This window comes from Oryctolagus cuniculus, chromosome 21 (genome assembly GCF_964237555.1).
Source record: "Oryctolagus cuniculus chromosome 21, mOryCun1.1, whole genome shotgun sequence".
Lineage (NCBI taxonomy): Eukaryota > Metazoa > Chordata > Mammalia > Lagomorpha > Leporidae > Oryctolagus > Oryctolagus cuniculus.
In genome coordinates this window covers 14,210,340-14,234,705 of record NC_091452.1, presented here as the reverse complement: position 1 = coordinate 14,234,705, position 24,366 = coordinate 14,210,340, and the positions used below count along the sequence as shown (strand labels likewise).

The 24,366-nt window shown below is 54.7% G+C and overlaps 1 protein-coding gene and 1 long non-coding RNA gene across 3 annotated transcripts; both read left to right on the top strand.

Annotated features, from left to right (window-relative positions):
• The first annotated feature begins 1,236 nt into the window (after window positions 1–1,236).
• On the top strand, window positions 1,237–24,364 carry WSB2 (WD repeat and SOCS box containing 2). Of its 2 annotated transcripts, none has more exons than XM_051826873.2 (9): window positions 1,237–1,432; window positions 8,252–8,420; window positions 15,242–15,486; window positions 15,574–15,705; window positions 19,119–19,219; window positions 20,446–20,618; window positions 21,493–21,603; window positions 21,679–21,786; window positions 22,304–24,364. In XM_051826873.2, the coding sequence occupies exons 1-9, from the start codon at window positions 1,420–1,422 to the stop codon at window positions 22,464–22,466; spliced, it is 1,215 nt and encodes a 404-aa protein (XP_051682833.1). In that variant the 5' UTR covers window positions 1,237–1,419; the 3' UTR covers window positions 22,467–24,364. The 2 variants fall into 2 exon arrangements, with proteins under 2 accessions (XP_051682833.1, XP_069922081.1); XM_070065980.1 differs by lacking the exon at window positions 1,237–1,432 and adding an exon at window positions 7,334–7,465 and having other exon boundaries at window positions 7,924–8,420.
• Window positions 6,012–6,681, top strand: LOC138847413 (uncharacterized). The gene is made up of 2 exons (XR_011385214.1): window positions 6,012–6,123; window positions 6,484–6,681. It is a non-coding gene; the product is annotated as an uncharacterized lncRNA (long non-coding RNA).
• Window positions 24,365–24,366: the final 2 nt, after the last annotated feature.

Sequence of the window (24,366 nt, the reverse complement as noted above, 5' to 3'; positions counted from 1 at the left end):
GAGCGTGCAAACAGGATACCGGCTTTGAGGAAGTGTTTCGGGTTTTTAAGACGTTACTATGGGGTCATTCTTTTGGGGGTGCCCAATGGATGGGGGCTTCACATAGGTATGTTGATTCACTTGGGGCTCATGGAAATGTCTCCTGGAGACAGCCCGTAACTCTCCAGTGGCTCAGCCCCTTCCTCTGTTGGCTCTTCACGTAACATTGCAACCACCCTGAAGGTGTGACGCAGCCGGCTCATACCAGACAGCACAAGAAGCTGTTAGTGGGGGAGATGGTTGTCCCCCGCCCCACTGGAGGGCCTCAGGATATAAGCTCAGAGCATCTGGACCCAGTGGAAATGGGGATGCCGAGGTTCAAATGGATGGTGAGCAGAGGAAAAGAGAAATGGGGAAGTGGGGAGCCCCAAATGGACAAGCCAGGTAAATGCAGGTGTAATCCAAGGGGCCTGGAACAGGCACAGGACACAGGTGTCCCAGGAGCAGCAGGTAACCCGAGAAGGGGGGTGGGCAGAGCTAAGAGAGGGGCTCGCCCAGCAAGAGCTCAGGCAACGAGAAAAATTAAAATGGAGGGACTGGAGTTCAAAGCAGGTAGTCGTAGGAAACACACCTGTAGTTCGTGTTAAAAAGCAAAGAGGCTAAATTAAACATGGGACACAGCTGGGGGAGGGAGGTAGGGCCTGGCCAGCACACGGGCGAGGGTACCAGCACGGTGGGAGAGGCCAGCCCCCCGCCCCGCACGGCCGGGGCCAGCCCGTACCCCTCCCTCCCCTCACCGCAGCTCGCTCTCCCCTCGGCTTTCCTACGCCCGGTGGTCCCAGCGCCCCTTCCTCCCCCGGGGCCTGACTTTCCCCATCTTCGCCCCGCACCCACCCCTAGTCCCTGGAGCCGCACTCCCCCCACCCCGGCGTCCCCCTCAGCTCCGCTCCCCCCACTGCTCCTCAGCACCCCCCCCCCCACGTCAACCCTCGCCGGGTTTCAGGCCCGTCCTCGTCCCTCCCCCACCCGCCTTCTCCCGGAGCCCGGCTTCACCGCCCCCCGGCCCATGTTTTCCTCAGTCCAACTCCACCCCCACCCCCGGTCTTTCCCCGGGTGGGGGGAGTCTCTCCCGTCTCCCCTCAGCGCCTCCCGTGGGATTCTCACCCCCACCTCCCGGGCCCCCGCGCCCCCTCCATCTTCGCCCCGCGGCCCCGCCCCCGGCGCCCCGCCCCCTGCGCGTCCCCGCCCGCCCGCGCCGCCGCCGCCGCCATGTGACGGGAAGCAGCTGATGGCCTCTCCGGGCGGCGGCGGGCGCGGCAGCGGCGGGGCCGGGGCCGGGGCCGGGGCCGGGGCGGGCGGCGCGGGGGCGGCGGCATGAGGGCCCGCGGCCCGGGGGGCTGAGGCGCCCGCCGCCTGCCGCGGGGGCCGCGCGTGTCCTCCATGGAGGCCGGAGGTGAGTGAGTGGGGCCGGGGCGCGCCCGCCGAGGCCCGCGCTCCCGGGAGCGGGCGGCGACCCCGGGGCGGGCGTGGGGGCGGGGCGCGGCGGGCAGCGCCGGGGCGGCCGCGGCGGGCAGCTTTGTTTCACTTTCGCTGTCAGCAGCCGCCGCGGGACCTGGGGCTCGGCGGCCGCGGCTCGGCACCCTGGGGACGGTGGGGGGCGCTCGAGGCTGTCACCTGTGCCTGGGGGGTGGGGGCGCCCGGTGCTGCCACCTGTGCCTCGGGGTGGACGCAGGGGAGCGGGAAGCCCCCCACCCCCACCCACAGGGCGATCCCCGAGGGAGTGGGTGCCCAGGTGGCAGTGTGGATGGGACTCGGGGCTCGCGCTGGGTGGTCGTCACGGACGAGGTGCGCATCAGCCACCCCTGCAGGTCTCGGTGCCGGGCGATGGTCCCGGCCCGGCTGTGCAGCAGAATGGGGTGTGGGTCCCCGTAAATACCGAATGGCCCAGCCTCTCCCGGTTCCGGCGAGGCGGCGTGGGGACGCCTGGTGACCCGCGCGACGCGGCGGACGCGGCAGGTTTAGGATAAGCTGACGGGCGACGGGAGGCCCTGCCCCATCTTTGTTCGCACGCTGGCGAGGGGGTGCCCCCAGGCAGCCCCCAGGGGCTCTCCGACTCGGGGGTGGGGTGAGTTTGTTATGCAAAGGTCGGCCTCCACACCTCACCTGTAGGAAAATCCCGGACGGATTTGGGATTTTTTTTTTTTTCTTTTTTTTTTGGGAGCCCTCGCTCCTCAACCTGCTGGAGAATTCTCAGAAGGGGCCAAGGCCCAGAGCTCAGAATTTGCCCCAGAACCCCTTTGTATTCCCACAGTGCACTGCTAGCTCTGAGTGTGGAGGGGTCTGATGGCTGGTGTCTTGCGATTGCGGGTGGGTCGGTTGCCATCAGGGTATTCCCTGGGGTGGTGTTACCTTTTAATTTCGGAAATGACGTGTCTTTGTTTGCTGGAGCGAGGTCGGTCTCCCTTCCAGTCGAGATAAGGGCTTTCTTTTCGGCAGTGTGTTACCCTTGGAATTCTTTCTAAATGGCACCTCCTGTGTTCCTGGATCACTTTATAGCTTCCGCTGTCATTGCTATTGATTCCTTATAGTTGAATCTGAAAGCAGTGTGTGGCTTGCCTCCCTTGGAACAGGAGCCTGTTTCCAGTTCTGGGTTTTTCCTAGTGATTGACGGCTGTTTTGGGGGTGTGGGCAGAGCTGTTGAGAGCTGCCAAGCTACTGTAAGGGGGAGGGGGGGAAGGCCAGAGAGTTTCATGCCCTTTTCAAACTGAATAAAACCCATTGTAAGGGAATTACAATGGGCAACGGTGGAAATCTCCAGAGCAGTGGTTAGGCTTCCTTTATTCATTCAGCAAATATTTATTGAGTGTCTACTATGTGCCAGGCACCCTGTAGGCCAGAGCGGGCCAATAGAAACGGGATACCAACCACATGTAGCATTTAAAATGTTCTGTTGGCCACATTAAAAAAAAAAAAAAAGAGGGACGCAGGAAAATTAAGTTTAAAACTGGATCTCTTTCAGTCCAATATATCTAGGATATTGTTGTTTCAGCTGGATTCATTTACATAATCAAAAAGTGATTGCAGAATTTCATAGGTTTTTGCACTGAGCCTTTGACATCTGGCGTGGGTTCTGTGTTATTAATAGCCCATTTCAGTTGGGACTGGCCGCGTCTCCAGGGGTCAGGAGTCCTGTGTAGCTGTGGCTTGTGCTGACTGGACTCCCCTCTCTGGCTCAATAGTGGTCAACAGGCAAGTTCAGGTGGGAGGGAAGGAGGCAGGAAATACATCAAAACAACAAATAAGCAACAACATATCCGTGGAAGTGGGTGTTTGGCCTGGCAGTTCCGACCCGTGTCCTACAGCGTGCCTGGGTTCCTGGCTCCTGCTGCTCACTCCAGCTTCCCGCCAGTGCAGACTCTGAGATCGACTGACCAGCCCCGGCTCAAGGAATTGATCAGGCTCCTGCCACCCGCGTGGGAAACAGCTGCCTTCCTGGCTCTTGGTTTCCACTGAAACCCACGCCCGGCCCAGGTCTTCCAGGCATCTGGGGAGCGACCTAGTGGTTGGGGGCTCCCTGTCTATTCAACTTTCTGTCTTTGCAATAAATAAATTTTAAAAACTGGAAAAAAATTGTGAGTGATGATTTAAAGATTTATTTTAGGCCAGCGCCATGGCTCACTAGACTAATCCTCCTCCTGCGGCGCCAGCACACCGGGTTCTAGTCCCAGTTGGGGTGCCGGATTGTGTCCCAGTTGCTCCTCTTCCAGTCCAGCTCTCTGCTGTGGCCCGGGAGGGCAGTGGAGGATGGCCCAAGTGCTTGGACCCTGCACCCCATGGGAGACCAGGAAAAGCACCTGGATCCTGGCTCCTGCCATCGGATCAGCGCGGTGCGCTGGCCGTGATGCGCCAGCCGTAGCAGCCACTTGGGGGGTGAACCAACGGCAAAAGGAAGACCTTTCTCTGTGTGTCTCTCTCCCTCTAACTCTGCCTGTCAAAAAAAAAAAAAAATTTATTTTATTTATTTGAAAGAGTTACAGAGAGAGGTAGAGACAGCGAGAGAGAGAGAGCTCTTCCATCGGTTGGTTCACTCCCCAGCTGGCCACAACAGCTGGAGCTGTGCCGATCCGAAGCCAGGAGCCAGGAGCTTCTTCCAGGTCTCCCACGCGGGTGCAGGGGCCCAAGGACTTGGGCCATCTCCTACTGCTTTCCCAGGCCATAGCAGAGAGCTGGATTGGAAGAGGAGCAGCCGGGACCAGAACCAACGGCCATATGGGATGCCTGTGCTTCAGGCCAGGGCTTTAACCCGCTGTACCACAGTGCTGGCCCTTATAAAAATTAAATGATTAGAAGTGACTGGGCCACTTTAGAGAATGAGGCTAGGAAGGTCTCCAAGATGATGACACTGGACACTGGGCCCCAGCGATAGGGGCAACAGAGAGCTCTCCGTGCTAATGAAAGAGCTAATGCAAAGGTCCTGAGGCAGGAAAAACGAGAGTGGGGTCACAGTTCATCTCCATTTTGGCACTGACTGCCTCTCATAGTAAGTGTCCTCCCCTTTAGCCTGGTTATCCCAACACATCCCACTCACTGTTGTCAGGAAACCCTGATTGGGGGTGGGGGTGGAGTGGTGCTGGTCGAAGGTTACAAAGCTTCAGTTGGACAGGAAGAGTGAGATCAAGAGGCCTATTGTATGTCATGGTGACTGTCGTTACTGAATTACAGTCTGGAGTTGACAGTTGCCTTCTGAATGTTCTCACCACAAAAAATCGAACTGGGGGCTACATAAATTAATGAACTCGGCTAGGCCATTCTGCATGTCAGCATCTATCTAAGGATCTTGTTGTAGACCGTACAGAGATACTACTTCTGTCTATTAAAAGTTAAAGAAAACCCTGATCCGTAGGCTTTTTTTATTTTTATTTTTTTAAATTTTTGACAGGCAGAGTGGACAGTGAGACAGAGAGAAAGGTCTTCCTTTGCCGTTGGTTCACCCTCCAGTGGCCGCCGCGGTCAGTGCGCTGCGGCTGGCACACCGCGCTGATCCGATGGCAGGAGCCAGGTGCTTATCCTGGTCTCCCATGGGGTGCAGGGCCCAAGCGCCTGGGCCATCCTCCACTGCACTCCCTGGCCACAGCAGAGAGCTGGCCTGGAAGAGGGGCAACTGGGACAGAATCCGGCGCCCCGACCGGGACTAGAACCTGGTGTGCCGGTGCTGCAAGGTGGAGGATTAGCCTAGTGAGCCGCAGCGCCGGCCTGATCCGTAGGCTTTTTCCCCAGGAAGGGCCCCTGCAGGTGCACTCCCGGATGAAGCCGGATGCCCTGGGCTGTGTTCCGTTTCGTTCTGAAATTCCGTACTAATGACGGCTTTTCTTTTCCAGGAGCCAGGTTTAGTTTGGGCCCAGACTCCAAGAGACTGGAGTCCACTGGGTTCTTTCTTCTTTTAGCTCCTGAATTCCTGGACCTGAAATAGCGGACACGAAATCCCTCAGTCACAGAAATAGAGCGTGCCTTCTGGGCAGAAGGACTTTGGCTGAAATGTTTGACATGAGCAGCATAGCAGTTTAAGGGGCTTTATTTCATTTATATTTAAAGAGTATAGCTTGTGTGTTTATCCAACAAATATTTACCGGCTGCCTGCTCCCTGCCAGGAACTGTGCTGGCGCTGGGGAGACACATACGAGGTCTCTGCTGTGGAGTGGCCCTGTGGCTGCTGGGTAGGGGGGGTTGGAGACACAGTGCTGGGGGAGAGAATAAAGTGAGGACTGGTGAGGGAGATGGGCCAGGGGGCAAAGAACAGTTGTCCTTTGAGTCAGACCGGAACGAAGAGGAAGTGCCAGCCCTGGGGATAACTGGTGCAAAGGCCCTGCGGTTGGCACCAAGGGCATTGTAGTCAGGGCCTGTTGGCCAGTGTACGGAGCTGAGCGCAGAGAGAGAGGTGTACAAACCCAGGTGGGAAACAGGTGGGGCCAGCTAAGGAGTTTGTGTTACATTCTTTTTATTTTATTTGTTTTTTTTAGAAAGGTTTGTATTTATTTATTTGAAAGTCAGAGTGCCAGAGGGGAAGATCCTCCATCCGCTGGTTCACTCCCCAAATGGCCGCAATGGCCAGGGCTGGGCCAGGCCGAAGCCAGGAGCTTCATCCTGGTCTCCCACGTGGGTGCAGGGCCCAAATGCTTGGGCCATCTTCCACGTTTTCCAGGTGCATTAGAAGGGAGCTGGATCAGAAGTGGAGCAACCGGACTGGAACTGATGCCCATATGGGGATGCCGGCTCTGCAGGCGGCAGCTTTACCCACCGTGCCACGACACCAATCCAATTATTATTTTTTTTTTTAAGATTTGTTTTTATTTATTTGAAAGGCAAAATTAGAGGGAGAGACACAGAGTAAAAGAATCTTCCATTCAAGAGGCAAAGAGTGAAAGAATCTTCAATACACTGGTTCACTCCCCCAAATGGCTGCAACGGCCAGGGCTGAGCCAGGCCGAAGCCAGGAGCTTCATCCAGGTCTCCCACGTGGGTGCAGGGGCCCAAGCACTTGGGTCGTCTGCTGCTGCTTTCCCAGACTCCTTAGCAGGGAGCTGGATTGGAAGTGGAGCAGCCGGGACTCTACCCAGCGCCCAGACTTTACCTGCTATACCAGATTATGGTGCTTGAAACTGATCACTCTGGGAGGTGAGGAGGATGGATAGGGAGGGGCCAGCGTGGAGATGAGAATGTTTGGAAGGAAGGCTGCCTCGAGGGCAGCGAGGAGAGACGGTATTGCATGGGTTAGGATGGAAGCTATGGAAATGGGTAGAAGACGTATTAAGTCTTGGAAACAGGAGGGACGTCACACTTACGGATGGATTTGGTCTGGGAGATAGAGAGAGAAATGTTGGCGAGAGCCCCCGGGTATCAGAAGGTTGTGTAGGTGGTGGATGGGGGAACCTGGCGTTGAGTTTTACCAGGATGGAATAAAGAGGTTTTCTGTAGGTCGGTTGAAGACGATCCTTGAGAGCAGCCAGTCTGATGTTTGTGCCCTGTTCTCAGCACTGGCACTGTGGACACTTTGGGCTGGGTTGGTCTTTGTGGTGGCCTGTCCTATAGAGTGTTGAGCAGAATTGCTGACCTCCGACCTCTATCCGCCAGATGCCACCAGTGCCCCGCCCCCAGCTGTGACCACCACAGGTGCCCCCAGGAATGAAATGTGGGTTGTTTAAATTAGTACTTATCAGTTAGCGGCCATAAAAGGGCCAGTCTAGAACTGCCCGGAGTAGCACACAGGCCAGGAAGTGACATCATGCAGGATGGGAGCCAGTTTTCGTGTGCAGTACAGTTTGTTGGCCTTTGAAATCTTCCCTCGGAGTGGAGAATTGAATTCGTGTTCAGTCCATGAAGAAGCATCCATCCAGTGCCTGCTTTTACAAGATGCTGTGCTAGGCCTTGGTTTTGGAAGGAGGGCGCTTAAGTGCTGATTCCAGAAGATTCCAAAAAGAAAATGAGCCAGGTGTGACTGTCAGTGAGCTACTATGTCCAGGAGGCTGGGGGCTGGAGGCGGAGCAGGAAGGAGGCCGGGCCCAGGGCTGGGCACACGGGGCGGGTGAGAGGCCTGGGCTTGGTGCCTTTTACAGGTAGCAGCCTTGGAATGTATTTGAAAGAAATTACATAATTGTGTGTTTCAGCTTTTGCAGCGTTTCCAGGGAGAAAAAATGGTCCAGGAGGCTACCGGAGACTGGGCAAGATTAGATGAAGGTTTCAGTGGGCGCAGAGAGGGGGTGGAAGCTGGGGAGGTGGGGTGGGGGCACTCATCAGTAGTGGCAGGTCCAGGAGAGAGGGGACCCTAGTGTCCGATTTCCCTCCTCACACCCATTTCTCCATTGCGCACTCTTTGGAGGAGGCGGAAGTGCACTGGAAAGCCTTGCCCTTTCGAGCAGTCCTGCGATTTGATTTTTTTTTCCCATCTAGCGCGGTCCTGACTTGCAGACTCCACGTTCTTCTTGTCCGGGCATTCGTAGGAAAAGGCAGCTTCCGTTTACTGGGTTCCCTGCACAAAGGTTCCTCCTTTGAGTCATGATTAACCAGCGGCTGAGAGTGCTTGGACTGAGTAACCGTGGTGGAATGTGGCCTGTGGCTACTGTTACTGCCCCAGGTCACTTAGATGACAACTCCCTCCTGGAATCTGTGGCGTTTCCCCTGGGGAGACAGCTGCCTACAGCTGCCTCCAGGGACTGGAGCCGGGCAGAGGTGTTCCCGAGGGAGAGTGGTCTCTGAAGCATGCTCTCTCCCGCCCCAGAGGAACCACTGCTGCTGGCCGAACTCAAGCCCGGGCGCCCCCACCAATTCGATTGGAAGTCGAGCTGTGAAACCTGGAGTGTCGCCTTCTCCCCCGATGGCTCCTGGTTCGCCTGGTCTCAAGGACACTGCATCGTCAAGCTGATCCCCTGGCCCCTGGAGGAGCACTTGTGAGTACCCCAGTGCCCAGGCACAGGAATGAGGGGGCTCCCCGAAGAGAGACCCCCTGTGCCTTAGCGAACATCTCCCAGCCACTCCCCTCCGGCCCTAGGCACCCACTGATCTGCTTTCCGTCTTTGTAGATCCACCTGCTCTGGGTATTCCACATAGTGGACTCCTGCTGTGTGGCCTTTTGGGGTTAGATCCTCACCGCGGATCAGCACTTCTTTCCCATTTTTGCCCCGGTTTACCGCATCGTTGGAGATGCCAGACTGTGACACAGTTTAGCAGTTGGAGGGCCCTTGTGTTGAGTTCACCTTTGTGCTGTTGCGAGTGGCACTGCTATGAACATGCATGTGTACGCGTGTTGTTGCAGGGGGTTAAGCCTTTGAGGAAATGGCCGATTTGAGAAGTAGTGGCCCTTCAGCCTGTGTTCAGGTCCGAATTCTCCGGTCCTTGCCAGCAGGCATCCTTGTGCTGTCTGATGACAACGCGGCCATGCTAGTGGGTCTGAAGCGCTGTTTGTATTTTCCTGCTGGTCCCGGTTCACCTGCTGAGTGGCTCTTTGTCAGCCTTTGGAGAAGCAACCATTTGTATCCTGTGCCCATTTGAAAGTCGATCATTTTTGTTACTGATCAGTTTAGTTTCTGCGCCAGGGTTTCCTTTCTCTGCGATGGCGGTCCCCGTGTCTGAACGCTGCACTCCCAGCCAGCTGACCCGGCATCGGTACCTTTCACTTGTCCCAGGGCAGCTTTGTGTCTACATGTACTTATTCAGTCGACATTTGGGGCAAATCTTACTTGCCCAGAAGTGAGCCGAGGGCTGGGAATCCTGAAGTCAGTCCATAAGGCCCCGGCCCTTGAGGGTCTCATTTGTTCTTACAGATAGGGTTATTTGTTTGAGCTCCGTTGCCTTGTTACCGGTTTGCTGAGATGGGAGCTTTGCACGTTGCTGGGTTTGGAGGGTGTGATTTTACAAAGTCTGCATTTAGTCTTGGTCCCCGTTTCCTGGCACGCAGTGCCTACAGTCCCCGGAGTCTCTGAAGTGAGCTGTGTGGTTTTTGTGTGTCGTAGAGTTGACTGACGACTGGCAGTCCCTGGGTAGCCTCAGGAGGGGGGCTGGTCACTGGGAAGGCAGGATTAGAAGGTTGGGACTTTGAGTTCCAAGCATCACTCTCCTGGGAGAAGGGGGACCGTTGGTATCCAGTGGCCCGAGGTTTATTCCACCATGCCTGCATAACGAAGCTTCCGTAATGACACAGAAGGACTGGGCGCAGCAAGCTCTTGGGTGGCTGCACACGGGCGCCTCCTGAGGGCTGCTATGTCCCAGAGGGCCCGTGTGTCACATACCCCTTCCCACGCTCCTTCCTCGGAGTGTCTGTGTCTGGTGTTCATCAGGATCTTTTGGAAGGAACCAGGGAAGAGAAGCAAAGTATTTTTCTGAGTTCTGTGAGCCACTCCAGCACCTTCATTGAACCAGTTGGTGGCTGTTTGGTCGGAAGCAGAGATAAAGCAGTGAGGCTTGGAGGCTTGGAGGGCGCTGCTGGGGCCTCTGACACGGCTCTGAGCCTGAAGCCACAGACTGGAGTGGAATTCCAGGCAGCAGAGTCGGTGGCTCGCTGGGTGTGTGGGGAAGACCCCCACACGTGTGGCTGAGGAGTGGGAGGAGAGGGGAAACTGAGCTTGGCGTCCTCAGACTGCTGTTTCCAGAAGGAGGGCTGTGGGGCAGAACCATGAAGGACTTACAAACCCTTCTCTTCTCAGAGAGGGGTCATCCACTTACACCAATTTTCATCATGAAATTTATTATTTCGTGGTGGAAAAGTCAGGACGAGTATAAAATAGAGGGAAGAGAGGATGGTTAAGGAAATTGTCTCACTTCCGCATGGCATTTTTATAGCCGTCAGACTGTTGGGTTTGTAATCATAATTTTCAGTTCCTTTTATGGTCAGTTTAATGAGGATGTCAAGGTCATCCATTGTTTACCGATTCTCTGCTTGAAGCGTCTATTTCATATTTCATATCTAGGCTTCAGTTTGATGTAAATTTTTGATATGAAAAGGGTTTTTAAAAGTATCAAATTGAAAATCTCCTGTTTTGCCAAATAGCATATACTCACATACCTGCCTCAATGTAGATAAACTTGCATATGCATGGATTTTAAACATTTTTTACTCCAGTGTAAACTTTTGATTCTATTTTCCACAAACTTTTCAAAGTATCCTCATATAGCTCTTCAATATTGCTAAGGAGAGTGGTAAAAGGGATTCGAGTGTTGATCCTTTTCGTGTATCTGTTGAATATATAGAGAGAAGTGTTAATATGTTAAATGAGAAGTTGCCAGTTTGGGTGAAAAGATTACACATTTTAAAGACTAATAAGCCTGGGAAATGCTTCTGATACTGATATATGGCTTCTTGAAAATAGCAGGCTATAAAACCAAGAAGAATTGGGTTCATAAGTGCAACATGATCCCAAATTTGCCTTTTATTTTTATGTATTTAAAACACTTATTTGTTTATTCAAAAGGCAGAGTTACGGAGAGAAAGGGACAGAGATCGTCCATCCACTGGTTCACTCCCTGAATGGCCACAACGGTTGAGGCTGGGCCAGGCTGAAGCCAGGAGCCTGGAACTCCATTCCTGCCTTCCATGTGGGTGGCAGGGCCCCGGTGTGGGGGCCATCCTCCACTGCTTTCCCAGGCGCACTATCCGGGAGTTGCTTGAAAGTGGAGCAGCCAGGACTCCAGGCAGTGCATCACAGCTGGTACCTGCTGCACCACAACGTCGGCCCCACCGAATTTGTTTTTTAAAAACATATGTTTTAGCCATAATAGACGCACTATAAGTGGTTTAGGATTTTTGGTAGCTTTTATTTTCATATTTGTCTCATTTCCAAATTTCTTCCATGTTTCTATAATTTCAAATGTCATAAAGTCCTTTAAAAGAGGGAATGTGGGCATTTATGTTCTTGTTAAGATCGTTACTTGTTTTTCAGAAATCCTTTAGGTAGTGCTCTTGCTACTGGAAAGAATTGACATTAACCACACAGTTGTTCTACTTTTAGAAATGAGTTTGGGAAACTCTCGTTTCAGTGAACCGAAGTGAATCTCCAGGCTACCACCTCCCATGTAATTCACCCCTTGACTCCAGCAAACTCAGACACACAGAATATTTCTTGAGATTAAGGCTAGGATGCCTGAGACTTGAGTTCTTTGTAGTTTTATTTTTTTTTAAAGATTTATTTATTTATTTGAAAGTCAGAGAGAGGAGAGGCGGTGGTGGTGGTGGTGGGATGTCTTCCATCCGATGATTCACTCCCCAGGTGGTCACAACAGCTGGAGCTGTGCTTATCGGGAGCCAGGAGCTTCTTCCAGGTCTCCCATGTGGGTACAGGGGCCCAAAGACTTGGACCATCTTCCAGTGCTTTCCCAGGCCATAGCAGAGAGCTGGATTGGAAGAGGAGCAGCCGGGACTAGAACCGGCACCCATATGGGATGCCAGCACTTCAGGCCAGGGCGATAACCCAGTGTGCCACAGCACCGGCCCCTGTAGTTTTTTAAAGATTGATTTATTTATTTGAAAGTCAAGTTTACAGACAGAGGGAGAGACAGAGAGAGAGAGATAGTTTCTGTCCACTCATTTACCAAAACGCCCAGGGTTGTGCCAGGTCGAAGCCACGTGCTTCGTCTGGGTCTCCCACGTGGGTGGCAGGACCCCAAGCACTTGAGCCATCTTCTGCTGCTTTTCCCAGGCTATTAGCAGGGAGCAGGATGGGAAGCGAAGCAGCAGAGGCGCACACCGGCGCCCCATGGGCTGCTGGCTTCACGGCGGGCGGCTTTCCCTGCCACGCCACGCCTGCCCTGAGACTTGAGTTCTAATTCTAGGTCTGCCCGACCTTGAACTCCAGCAATGTTAGTCATTCTGTCCCACGTGGAGATGTTAGTACAGCCATGCGCCACACAGTGATGTTTTGTTTCTGAAAGACCACTCACGTGACGATTTCTCTCGTGAGATTATATCCCAGGGACGTCGTCAGAGGGCTGTGTAAGCACAGTCTGTGGTGTCCTTTCAAGGACACAGTCGCCTCGTGCATTTCCTAGAATGAATCACCCTTGCTAAGCAGCACGTGATGATAGCTCTTTCTAGGAAAATCAAACACACAGAAATGAAATAATACATAAACGTGTCCTAATTCCTTTGGAACGAAGTAGCTGCAGATGTAGCCCTTAATTCAAATACAGCAGAATTTTAAAGAAAATAAAGCTAATGTGGCCGGCGTCGTGGCTCACTAGGCTAATCCCCCGCCTGCGGCGCTGGCACCCCGGGTTCTAGTCCCGGTTGGGGCGCCGGATTCTGTCCCAGCTGCCCCTCTTCCAGGCCAGCTCTCTGCTGTGGCCCGGGAAGGCAGTGGAGGATGGCCCAAGTGCTTGGGCCCTGTACCCACATGGGAGACCAGGATAAGCACCTGGCTCCTGGCTTCGGATCGGCGTAGCTCTGGCTGTAGTGGCCATTTGGGGGGTGAACCAATGGAAGGAAGACCTTTCTCTCTGTCTCTCTCTCTCTCACTGCCTAACTCTGCCTGTCAAAAACAACAACAACAGCAACAAAAAATAAAGCTAATGTAACGGTGAAAGTTCCAAGCAGCTCTTCCTATAAACTGCCATTAAAGTCTTTTCTGGGATGGCAAACTGAGGCGCTGGGCAGGCCAGGTGGGTCTGAGCAGTGTGTGAGCGGCAGAGGAGGGGCCGTGGGTGCATTGGGCAGGCTCAGGTGCAGACCCTCAGGATCACGTTCAGCGTGGTGATCCAAAGTGTCAGCCTCCACGTGGGTGTTCTAGACTAGGGGCCGGCAGCCATGTCCCACGAGGGCCCAGCTAGTAACAGTGTCAGACTTGGTGGGCCAGGCAGTCTCTCCCCAGGACTCCCCTCCGTTTGAGTGTTGTGTCCCAGGAAGGCCCGCTCATTTTGCACAGCTCAGATGAGCCTGGAGGACAGCATCCTGAGTGAAATGAGCTGGGAGCAGAAAGGCAGCAGCACGTGGGTTTCTGCCTGGAATCTGACGGTAGTCGGATTCATAGAAGCAGAGAGCAGTGGTTCCCTGGCGGTGGGAGTGGGGAGGTTCTGGCGCCGCAGCTCACTAGGCTAATCCTCCGCCTTGCGGCGCTGGCACACCGGGTTCTAGTCCCGGTCGGGGCGCCGGATTCTGTCCCGGTTGCCCCTCTTCCAGGCCAGCTCTCTGCTGTGGCCAGGGAGTGCAGTGGAGGATGGCCCAAGTGCTTGGGCCCTGCACCCCATGGGAGACCAGGAGAAGTACCTGGCTCCTGCCATTGGATCAGCGCGGTGCGCCGGCCGCAGCGCACCGGCCGCAGCGGCCGTTGGAGGGTGAACCAACGGCAAAGGAAGACCTTTCTCTCTGTCTCTCTCTCTCACTGTCCACTCTGCCTGTCAAAAAAAAAAAAAAAGAAAGGCACATGGTTTCAGTCACGGGGTGAGGAAGTCCTGGCGGTGAGCATGGTGATGGATAGACTGTACTGTGCACTAGGAAGTCTAACAGAGTCGGTCTTAAATGCTCTCACATCCAAAAATGCTACGTGTGTGAGGCGAGGGATGTGTGAATGAGCTCCGTTTAATTATTTTATAATGTATATGTATATCAAAACAGGACATTCATCAGATAACTGTAATTTTTGTCAACTATACCTTAGTAAAAAAAATTGACACATCAGGAGATTTTTGAAAGAGCAAAACCAGACTGCTGCCCTGGGCGTCGTCTGACCACCTGTGATTTAGATCATGCAGGCTGGCGGGAGCCATGATCTGCTTCCTGCTAGTTTCACAGGTGATCTTGGCTAAGATCCTGTAATAATTTCACATACAGTTGAATTGTGACCTACTCAGTGATTTTCCAGGAGCACATGGAACACATGACGGATCCCAGCTTGCACGGATGTTGTGTGTAGGATTTCTCGGGGAACCACTGCGAACTTGTCCCCAGCTCTGGCTTTTGCGTGCCCTTTCTCCTGGGTTCGATAGACAGCAGTCACAGTCGGGTCACGGAGAAAAGTGTACAGTCAGGTGTGGGGCAGACAGCAGGCCTGCTTGTGCCGTTGGGACTTTGCCTGGCACAGTTGTGGGCAGGGCTGTGTGTCCCAGGGACAGAGCCTCATTCAGCTGATGGTTCCCCTAAGTGCGATGTGAAAGGAGAGGGTTGGCTAAGAGGACTTTTGGGGCAGCAGACCTCTGAACAGCTCAGTGGGTTCTCACCCTCTGCTCACGTCCCTGCTTGTCGGTTCCTGTGCTGGGCGTACACCTGGGACGCCACGAGAGCTTCATTGATTGGAAGCTCATAGGTGAAGGTGGAAGTCAACAACGTACCAGACTGTCAGCAAGAAAAGGGTTTATTTCCCAGTGCCTTGGCGTTTCTAAGCTAGAGGAGAGGGACTCGTTGGCAGGAGAGCGGCAGGTGGATATTCAGATTCTGAGTTCTGCCCTAGTTCCAGACCCACGGCCTGAGTTTGCTCGCTGTCTCATGGGAAAAACGGAATGCGGCTTCCTTTCCTCGCGTCAGAGCCCAGGGGAACTTTCTGAGCAAGTGTAGAACTCCCTGGAGCCCCGTGATCCAGTTATCCCACAAGGCAGGTCACCCCTTGGCAGAGCTGCTGCAGAGGGTAGGAGGCACGGCCAGCAAGGCCGCTGTTAGGTTGGTCCTGCAAAGAGAAAAGTCACATCAGAATTCACCCAAGGCCAGTGTGCTTCTGGGATGTCCCGGGATGAAAAGCTGGTTGATTGGGTAACCATTTTAAACTCATACAGAAATCTCTGCTTCCCCTAGCATCCCTAAAGGGTTTGAAGCCAAAAGCCGAAGTAGCAAAAATGACCCCAAAGGGCGAGGCAGCCCAAAGGAGAAGACGCTGGACTGTGGTCAGATCGTCTGGGGTTTGGCCTTCAGCCCCTGGCCTTCGCCGCCCAGTAGGAAGCTGTGGGCACGCCACCACCCCCAAGGACCAGATGTCTCCTGCCTGATTCTTGCCACGGGACTCAACGATGGACAGATCAAGATTTGGGAGGTGCAGACAGGTAGGTCCTGGGAGGCTGGTGACACTTCCCAGAAGCACCGCGGGGGCCACCCCTCGCTCTGACTGCCTGCTCCTGCTCCCACGCCAGGGCTCCTGCTTTTGAATCTTTCGGGCCACCAAGATGTCGTGAGAGACCTGAGCTTCACACCCAGCGGCAGTTTGATCTTGGTCTCTGCGTCCCGGGATAAGACTCTGCGCATCTGGGACCTGAATAAGCACGGTATGGGGCGGGCGGAACCACGTGCTACCTCCTCAGCTGTTCTGTTTGCCCCCTTTTGCACTTGGCCACCTTCATTTTTATCTGTAACGGCGTTTCTTGACCTTTTTGCTGGTCCTGCCTCCTAAGGGGTGGTGTTAGACACGCCCCGTCCCAGAGAAGCTGTCTGCAGTCCCCGAGCGGCCTGCGGAGCCCTCCGCAGATCCCAGAACCTGCGGGGACTCAAGTCCCGCGTAACGCGTGGTGCCGTGCGTGCATAGAACTCGGGCACGTCCTCCTGTGCTTACGTCATCTGCAAGTCGCTTGTAACTCCTGGTACCACGTGGACAGGAAGTGAACAGTTCAGCGGAAACTGTTTAGGGACTAACGACGAGAAAGTGTGTCTGAACATGTTGCACCCACACGCAGTTTTTAAAGGGACTATTTGTCTGTTGTTGGTTGAATCAGCTGATGTGGGTCCCAGGTATGAATTCTGACTGCATCTGTTCACATCCTGAATGCACACCTGTGCTTTACACATAAGAAATGTAGGATGTCTTTGAGCCACCAAGAACTGATTGTTCATCCCTTGGAGTGACAGCGCCTCCAGTGGAAACACGTGACCTGGAGCAGGTGTTGTCATCCTTGGCACTCCCCGTGTTTGGGGCTGGGTGATACTGAGCAGCGTGCCTGGCCGTTTCCCTTTAGGTGCTGGTAGCACCCTCTCCAGTAGTGCCAGTCACCCATGTGGAGTACCACTGGTCGGAAGAAGTCCCCCTTGGGTGCTTCCTGTTAGAAGTCAAGAATTTCTTTGTGGGATAGAACCTAGGACTAGAGTGAATTCTCTTTGGCCAGAGGGGTTTGCTTTTATGGGATTCTGCCTTGTGTGTGCAGGGAGTGGCCCGGTTAGGAATCCCACGTGAGTCTGGTTTTGATCATTACCTGGGAAGGTGACACAGGGTCTGCCACTTCTGCAGATGGGTGGGCTCAGGCTTCAGGGAACGGAGGTGGGGAGGCTGTGACGGGCCGGGAGAGGGCACATCGGTCGCCGTGATGCTGCGGCACCAGCACTCTTGCCTGGGCCGTGACTGTCCCAGCTTCCCACAGCCGCAAGAGGGGACCTTTCTCCTGCCCCGGAAACGAGCGTGAGGGTGGTGGCTTAGCCAGCTCAGGCTGGTCAGATCCTGAGGCTGGAAGCCCAGGATCCAGCTGTGGGCAGATTCGGTGTCTGCTGTGGGCCTGCTCCTGTGGCCCGGACAGCTGTCCTTTACTGTGGCCTGGACAACCGTCCTCTCACTGTGGCCTGGACGGCCATCATCTCATTGTGTCCTAGACAGTCATCCTCTCACTGTGGCCTGGACGGCCGTCCTCTCACTGTGGCCTGGACGGCCATCCTCTCATTGTGTCCTAGACAGTCATCCTCTCACTGTGGCCTGGCCTGCCGTCCTCTCGCTATGGCCTGGACAGCCGTCCTCTCGCTGTGTCCTAGACAGTAATCCTCTCGCTGTGGCCTGGACAGCTGTCCTCTCACTGTGGCCTGGACAGCCATCCTCTCGCTGTGGCCTGGACGGCCATCCTCTTATGGTGGCCTCAACAAGGCCTGTGCTCAGCAGCGCCACTCTTAGTGCTTTTTAAACAAGTGCTGGAGGCAGCCAGCCACCATCCGGTGACTTTGGAAACCTCCTGATGGTTGGGAAAGGATAAAAGAGAGTGACTTCAGTTATTGTGTGTGTGTTTTTTTTTTTTTTTTTTTTTTTTAAAGATTTATTTATTTGAAATACAGTTACAGAGAGAGGTAGAGACAGAGTGAGGTCTTCCATCCGCTGGTTCACTCCCCAGATGGCCGCAATGGCCAGAGCTGCGCCAATCCAAAGCCAGGAGCTTCCTCCAGGTCTCCCACGCTGGTGCAGGGGCCCAAGGACTTGGGCCATCCTCCACTGCTTTCCCAGGCCGTAGCAGAGAGCTGGATCGGAAGAGGAGCAGCCGGGACTAGAACCAGCGCCCACATGGGATACCGGCACTTCAGGCCAGGGCTTTAACTGCTGTGCCACAGCGCCGGCCCCGAGTTATTGTGGTTTTTCAAAGGAGAAGAGGGGAAGGAAGTTAGGTGCTCAGATACCTGACCCCTGCCTCACCCACCTCATTGCCTTATTTTACAGTTCTCACAACATCCTGGGATTTGACACCTGAACAAACCATGGTGTTTTGGTTTTTGGTTTTTGGGTTTTTTATATTTATTTATTTATTTGAGAGGCAGAGTTAGTGAGAGGGAGAGGCAGAGAAAGGTCTTCCATCCACTGGTTCACTCCCCAAATGGCCACAATGGCCAGATCTGGGCTGATCAGGAACCAGGAGCTTCTTCAAGGTCTCTCAAACAGGTGCAGGTGCCCAAGAACTTGAGCCATCTGCTACTGCTTTCCCAGGCCATAGCAGAGAGCTGGGTCCAAAGAGGAGCAGCCGGGACTCGAACCAGCGTCCATATGGGATGCTGGCACTGCAGGTGGCAATCTTTCCCGCTCTGCCACAGCGCTGGCCCCAGACGGTGACTTTTTTAAAATACTAATCTTGTATATCCACATGTGCACATAAACTTCATAAATTCAGATGCGTGACTGCGTCTGCTTACAGAAGTTCTTCATTTTCTTGCTTGCTCTTTCTCCCCGTTCTCTCTTGCCTCCCTCTGTTGTATCCCTGTGACCCAGCAGCCCACGAGAGAGCCCAGTGTGTATCTTCCCATCGTGTTCCCTGTACTCATGTAGTCCCATGCACACATACGTTCCTATTCAGGAGATTTGGGGTCACCAGCTCACAAAAATGGAATCATCGTGTTTTCTGTGTTCTGCCTTTTTCATTGGACGTTATCCCTCGTAACCTTGGAAAACTTGCTTCTAATTGCGTCTGTGTTAACAGGCTGGGTCTATCACTGTTTCTTCACTCATTCCCTTGTGGATGGGCATCTGGTTGGTTCAGAGGCCAAGACCTAGGGAGACAGTGGGAGTCATCCTGGCTTTGGTTCTGAGTAAGCAGGGAGCCAGGATTCCGATGCAAGCATTTGCCTGTACTGCTTCAACCAGTGCGGGTCCCTGGGGGAGGGCCTGCCCTCTGCCCTGGCATCCATGGGACAGTGCAGAAGTGCTGGAGTTTAAACCAGGGACAGACAGCGCGTTTTCTGAGTTGGGAAGGGTGCCCAGAGAATGTTCTCTGCTACCAGAGAGGTACGTGTGTAACCATGTACCCCTTAGTGCGTAGATTTGTGATGACTTTCCTGGGGCATTAAAATACCGTGTTAATGGATTACAGGTGCTTCCATGACACCTCCTGTCGCATCTTTCTGCATTCAATAAGTGGGCTTTGGGGCCCAGCTGATAGAGAGCCCACGGTGGTCTTCCTGCTTTGGTGTTGGGAGTGTTGGCTCACAACTGCTTCTGTCTCTGCAGGTAAACAGATCCAGGTGTTGTCCGGCCACCTGCAGTGGGTCTACTGCTGCTCCATCTCCCCAGACTGCAGCATGCTGTGCTCCGCAGCCGGGGAGAAGTCGGTGAGTCTCAGCCATCGGCTGCTGTCCCCGCACTGAGAGCCTCAGCCATCGGCTGCTGTCCCCCCACTTCCTCCCTGCCGCAGTCCAGGGAGATGTAGGGGCCTGGAGCAGCAGCCCGGTGTGTGTGTGTGTCTGTGTCACCAAGTGTCCTCAAAATGCGTCTGCATTGGCTCCGATAGAGCCCATGGCCTCCTGCACCACAAGGACCAAAGGAGAGGCGGGGCTTGGAAGCAAGTCTCCTGTGATTGGAGGGCTGTTTCCCTTTATAAAGTGCATGCCTTCCACACTCCTACCCTTGGAGCCTCAAAGTTGTGGCCCACCTGTAGAACTAACTTCCCTTTGAGTCATCTAATCTGACCCATCGAAGTAGGACTTGCATGTCACATCTGTAACTTGTCCTGAGATCCTGCCTGGCCGCCGCAGCTGGCGCGCTGCAGCCGGCACACCGCGCTGATCCGATGGCAGGAGCCAGGTACTTATCCTGGTCTCCCATGGGGTGCAGGGCCCAAGCACTTGGGCCATCCTCCACTGCACTCCCTGGCCACAGCAGAGAGCTGGCCTGGAAGAGGGGCAACCGGGACAGAATCCGGCGCCCCGACCGGGACTAGAACCCGGTGTGCCAGCGCCGCAAGGCGGAGGATCAGCCTAGTGAGCCGCGGCGCCGGCCTAATACTGTAAACTCTTAGAGACCCTGTTTGTTTCTGTTCGTGCTTTGTATTTGCATTGAGCTGGGACTGATAGGAAGGTTCAGAGTTCACCCTCAGTACAGCCCCGGTGGTTAATCATTCATTTGAGGTCTGGAACTCATGAGACTTTGCTTCAAGCAGGGCTGAAGGGCGGAGGCAGGTCCAGCCCGCGGGCATGGAAGGCTGTGAAATAATCGAGTCTGGCCCCACCGAGGCAGCTCAAGTCCCTGAATCTGTAGCAGGCTGGTTTCTCAGGTGGTGATTGTGTGTGGCCTGTCAATAACATAAATACCCTGATGGCCCCTGGCAGAACACAAGGCTCCCCACCCCATGAAGGGGAGGAAGTGAAATCAACATCTAAACACTCCTTTGTTTTTCATTTTTGGTTTTGGTGAAGTCCTACTGGAAAGGCTGTCAGGTCGGCTGACGTGCAGAGTTCCCCTGGCTGTGGGGCCTGTGGAGGGAGTCAGCGGGGCCTCTCACTGAGAGTGCCGTGCACCTGGCTTCCGGCCCTCACCGGGCACCTGTTCCTTCCCACAGGTCTTTCTCTGGAGCATGCGGTCCTACACCTTGATCCGGAAGCTCGAGGGCCACCAAAGCAGTGTTGTCTCCTGTGACTTCTCCCCCGATTCTGCCTTGCTGGTCACGGCGTCTTACGACACCAGCGTGATCATGTGGGACCCGTACACTGGGGAGAGGCTGAGGTCTCTCCGGTAAGGCCTGAACCTGCTGCGGCTGCTCCCCGTGGGATCACTGGTGGCACGCCCACCGCAGCTCGCGTCCGAACCGGGGAGGGGACAGCCTGGATCCAGAGGCCCGCTGGGTCCAGGGCTTAGCAGTGCGGCGTTGCCCATGAAGCTCTCCATTCAGCCCCGAGTGTCCTTGGTCCCCTGACCGGAGAGGCTCTGTGCACTGTGGATGCACTGTGGTGAGACCCCCAGTGACTGCTGGTTTCCGCTCACTGGTCACCGTAGTGACAGGCTAAGGGACTTTCTTACCGAAACCGTTACTTCCAACATGAATCCTCATGTTCTCCCAGGCTTGGTCTACTTTTTCCTTTTCTTTGTTACTTCATGAAGCAATTAATAGGTAGTCCTATAATTGTCATGTATCTTAGCCTAAAAAAGACCGAGTTTGTACTGTGGTGTTAAAGTGAGGGCTGACCTAGTTTGCATAAGGAAATTAGCACAGGGAAGTGCTAATAACCCTTTCCCGTCCACATGTCTCTGGGTGCCTTCTGAGAGGCCTTTTCCTCCAGCCCGCAGCTCCTCTCTCCTGTTGGGGGAGGGCCGCCTCCCCGCAGCCCCCATCTCCCGATGGGGGAGGGCCGCCTCCCTGCAGCCCCCTGCCAATGAGGGAGGGCCGCCTCCCCGCAGCCCCCCTCTCCCGATGGGGGAGGGCCGCCTCCCTGTAGACCCCCCTCCTGATGGGGGAGGGCCGCCTCCCCGCAGACCCCTCTCCCGATGGGGGAGGGCCGCCTCCCTGTAGACCCCCCGCCTGATGGGGGAGGGCCACCTCCCAGCAGCCCCCTCTCCCGAGGGGGAGGGCCACCTCCCCGCAGCCCACCGTCCTGTTTTTCCTCCTCAGCCACGCCCAGCTCGACCCTGCCATGGACGACAGCGACGTGCACATGAGCTCGCTGAGGTCTGTGTGCTTCTCTCCTGAAGGCTTGTACCTGGCCACCGTGGCAGACGACAGGTAAGGAGAAGGGCGCGCCGAGCCACGGCAGCACCCCGCGGCCAGGCCTGACCGTGTCCCTCTCTTCTTGGGCAGGCTGCTCAGGATCTGGGCCCTGGAACTGAAGGCTCCTATCGCATTCGCTCCTATGACCAATGGTCTTTGCTGCACCTTTTTTCCACATGGTGGAGTTATTGCCACAGGGTATGTATCGGAGCTGCTCCCAGGGGAGCGGCCTCTGCTGAGTGTGCCCCGCAGCCTTTCAGGGACAGAGAGGAAGGCTTTATGGGAATCTGATAGGAAATTCAGGCATTTTATTCTGCCATGGCACTGTGTCGTTATCTACTCTTAATATTTGACTTGGATGCCATTCCATGCTTACACCTGGTGGGGCCAGTCCACAAGGAGGCAGGTGCTACTGACGGGGCTGGGACCACCTTACGGTGACACCTCTAGTGCAGCAGGTGGCAGCCTTGCCTGTGTCACACTTGAACTAACAGTAATTGACTCAGATCGGGCAGTGCCCACAGAGGTGGGAGCATTTGGTGTTAAAACCTCTTCACTGTGCAGCACTGGCCTTTATGTCCATCCCCACCGTGGAGAGTTACGTTTCAGTCCCTGGAGTCGCCTAGTTCAAATCCAAGTAGACACTGATCGTGCATCATGGTGAAAGCGTGAACTTCCCAGGCCTGTCCTAACACGTGGGTTTGTTTCATGGCAGGACCAGAGATGGCCACGTCCAGTTCTGGACGGCGCCTAGAGTCCTCTCCTCACTGAAGCACTTATGCCGGAAAGCCCTTCGAAGCTTCCTGACGACCTACCAAGTCCTAGCACTGCCAATCCCCAAGAAAATGAAAGAGTTCCTCACATACAGGACTTTCTAGCGACACGGCACGGCTGGTTTCCTGTGAGCGGCCTCCATCTTCCTGGCAGTGTCCGGAGTAATGGGCCGAACACGTGGTCTAGGATTCAAATAGCGTTTCTTTGGGACTGGGCAGAGAATGTAGCAGAAAGTTTGCAGTGGACCCGTCCTGGGCCTTTTGCTGCACGGCGTGGCAGCCTTAGAGGGAGAGAGTCCAGCTCCACGGCCACAGGGCCTTACTTTAAGTCTTTGGTCCGCTCATGAACAGCCCATTTAATTCTTTCTAGTCATTCTGATTAAAGTGCAGTTATTGCTGTGTGAGTGGCGGGAGGGCGGGCCTCCGTGTGGGGCCCGCCGGCTTCGTGTTGCAGCTGCTGTGGTGGCAGTTTCAAGTTCTCCCCGATGTGGTCAGCAGTGCTCTGACATGGCCAGCTTCCTCCCTCGGGCCCCGCTCTCGCCGGCAGGACCAGGTTTTCCCAGAGCCAGTCGGTGTGAGGTTTTAGCTTAGCCAAATTCCAGGTGAACCGGAGGCAGTGCTCCCCACTGAGACACTATTCCTGGCTTTTTTGTTTTTGTTTTTGAAACAATGGTGTGCATGTACAGGGGTGACAAATTTGTATGTCCGATTATCCAGGGACATATTCCTGAACTGCATGACTGGTCACAAGGCTCCCGAGTTGCCAGCCGTGTGCCATTTGTTAGCTTCATATTTATTCGTATTTTCTCAGATGTTAAGGTACAACTGTGTTTTTCTCCGTGGTATCTAAAAACCAGAGTACTTAAACCGAACACTTGCGAAGATGTGTCTTAATTGCGTGGAGAATGGGTGTTGGCATCGCTTCAGTGGATAGGCCCAAGTGCGCGACCTGGCTGTGCTGCTAAGCCTCCTGGGATTAATCAGCCAGTTTCAGCTCCGCCCCTCAACAAAAATAGCTCCCTTGTGCGGCACAGCTCCCTAATCAAGACACCTCGTTCAGAGTCTGCCTTCGGAAAAGTTAATATATTTTAAATTATTTTCTAAGAAACGCAACACCCTCCTCCGTGGCCATCTCAGCCCGTGCTTCGCAGGGGCCAGTGGAGCAGACGGCTGATGAGGGTCTCCCGCTTGAAGAGACATTTCCACAGGAGGCTCTCCTTGGAGGCAAGTGACAGTTACAAGATCTGGCTGTTCCAGTCTTTTCTGTGAAGAAAAAATAATCACCCTTAGAAACCAGTAGTCCAACAGCTGCGAGTAGGTCGGCCTTGCCACCTCTGAGGGCTGTTTCCTTAGAGGCCCTCGTTGGCTGACGCCCCCACCTTCGCTGCGTGACCTCTCCCGTCAGATAATACAGGTGCGCCTCGGCTTCCACGGGCTGCGTCCTGCTCAGCCCGCCGCAGCCTGGCCGAGTCGTACCTTGGAAGTACATTGGATAGGCTGACACGGGTCCCCCCCACCATCAACAGAAGCGTCGCGTGGAGGGGAAGCAGCCCAAGAGAGCGACGTTCGAGTCTAGCTTCTGCTGACTGTGTGTTGCTTTCCCACCATCGTGCAGCCGAGAACTGAAGTGTTAACAAGCAGCCTCCGAAGAAACCTTTGTTCTGTGTGTCAGCCAGGGCGTCAGCGTACGAGCAGGTTAAACAAGTCGGCATGCGACGTGCGGAGGGAAGAGTCGCTTGTAGCACGACCAGCCCGCAAGCTGCTTTGTTCCGATGGCGAACACTAACCCGGGGACAGCGAACTGTCAGGGAAGGCGCAGTCAGGTGGAACCCGCACCCCACAAGCGAGCCTCCCAGAACCTCTGGCCCCCAGCGGCATCGTTTAAAGGCTTCACTCTATATTTTAAATTCAAGGTTTTCCTACTGTCCACACTGCGATTGGGAACTTGCTGGTAACTCCTCTACTTAGAGGAGGAGAAATAAAAAGGCCAGTTTTTAAAGTAAGA

Coding starts and splice junctions, on each gene's coding strand:
- WSB2 (XM_070065980.1), top strand. CDS start 8,233: ATGCTCTCTCCCGCCCCAGAGGAACCACTGCTGCTGGCCGAACTCAAG. Junction 15,706..19,118: donor CTGGGACCTGAATAAGCACG/GTATGGGGCGGG, acceptor CTGTCTCTGCAG/GTAAACAGATCCAGGTGTTG. Junction 20,619..21,492: donor GAGAGGCTGAGGTCTCTCCG/GTAAGGCCTGAA, acceptor TTTCCTCCTCAG/CCACGCCCAGCTCGACCCTG.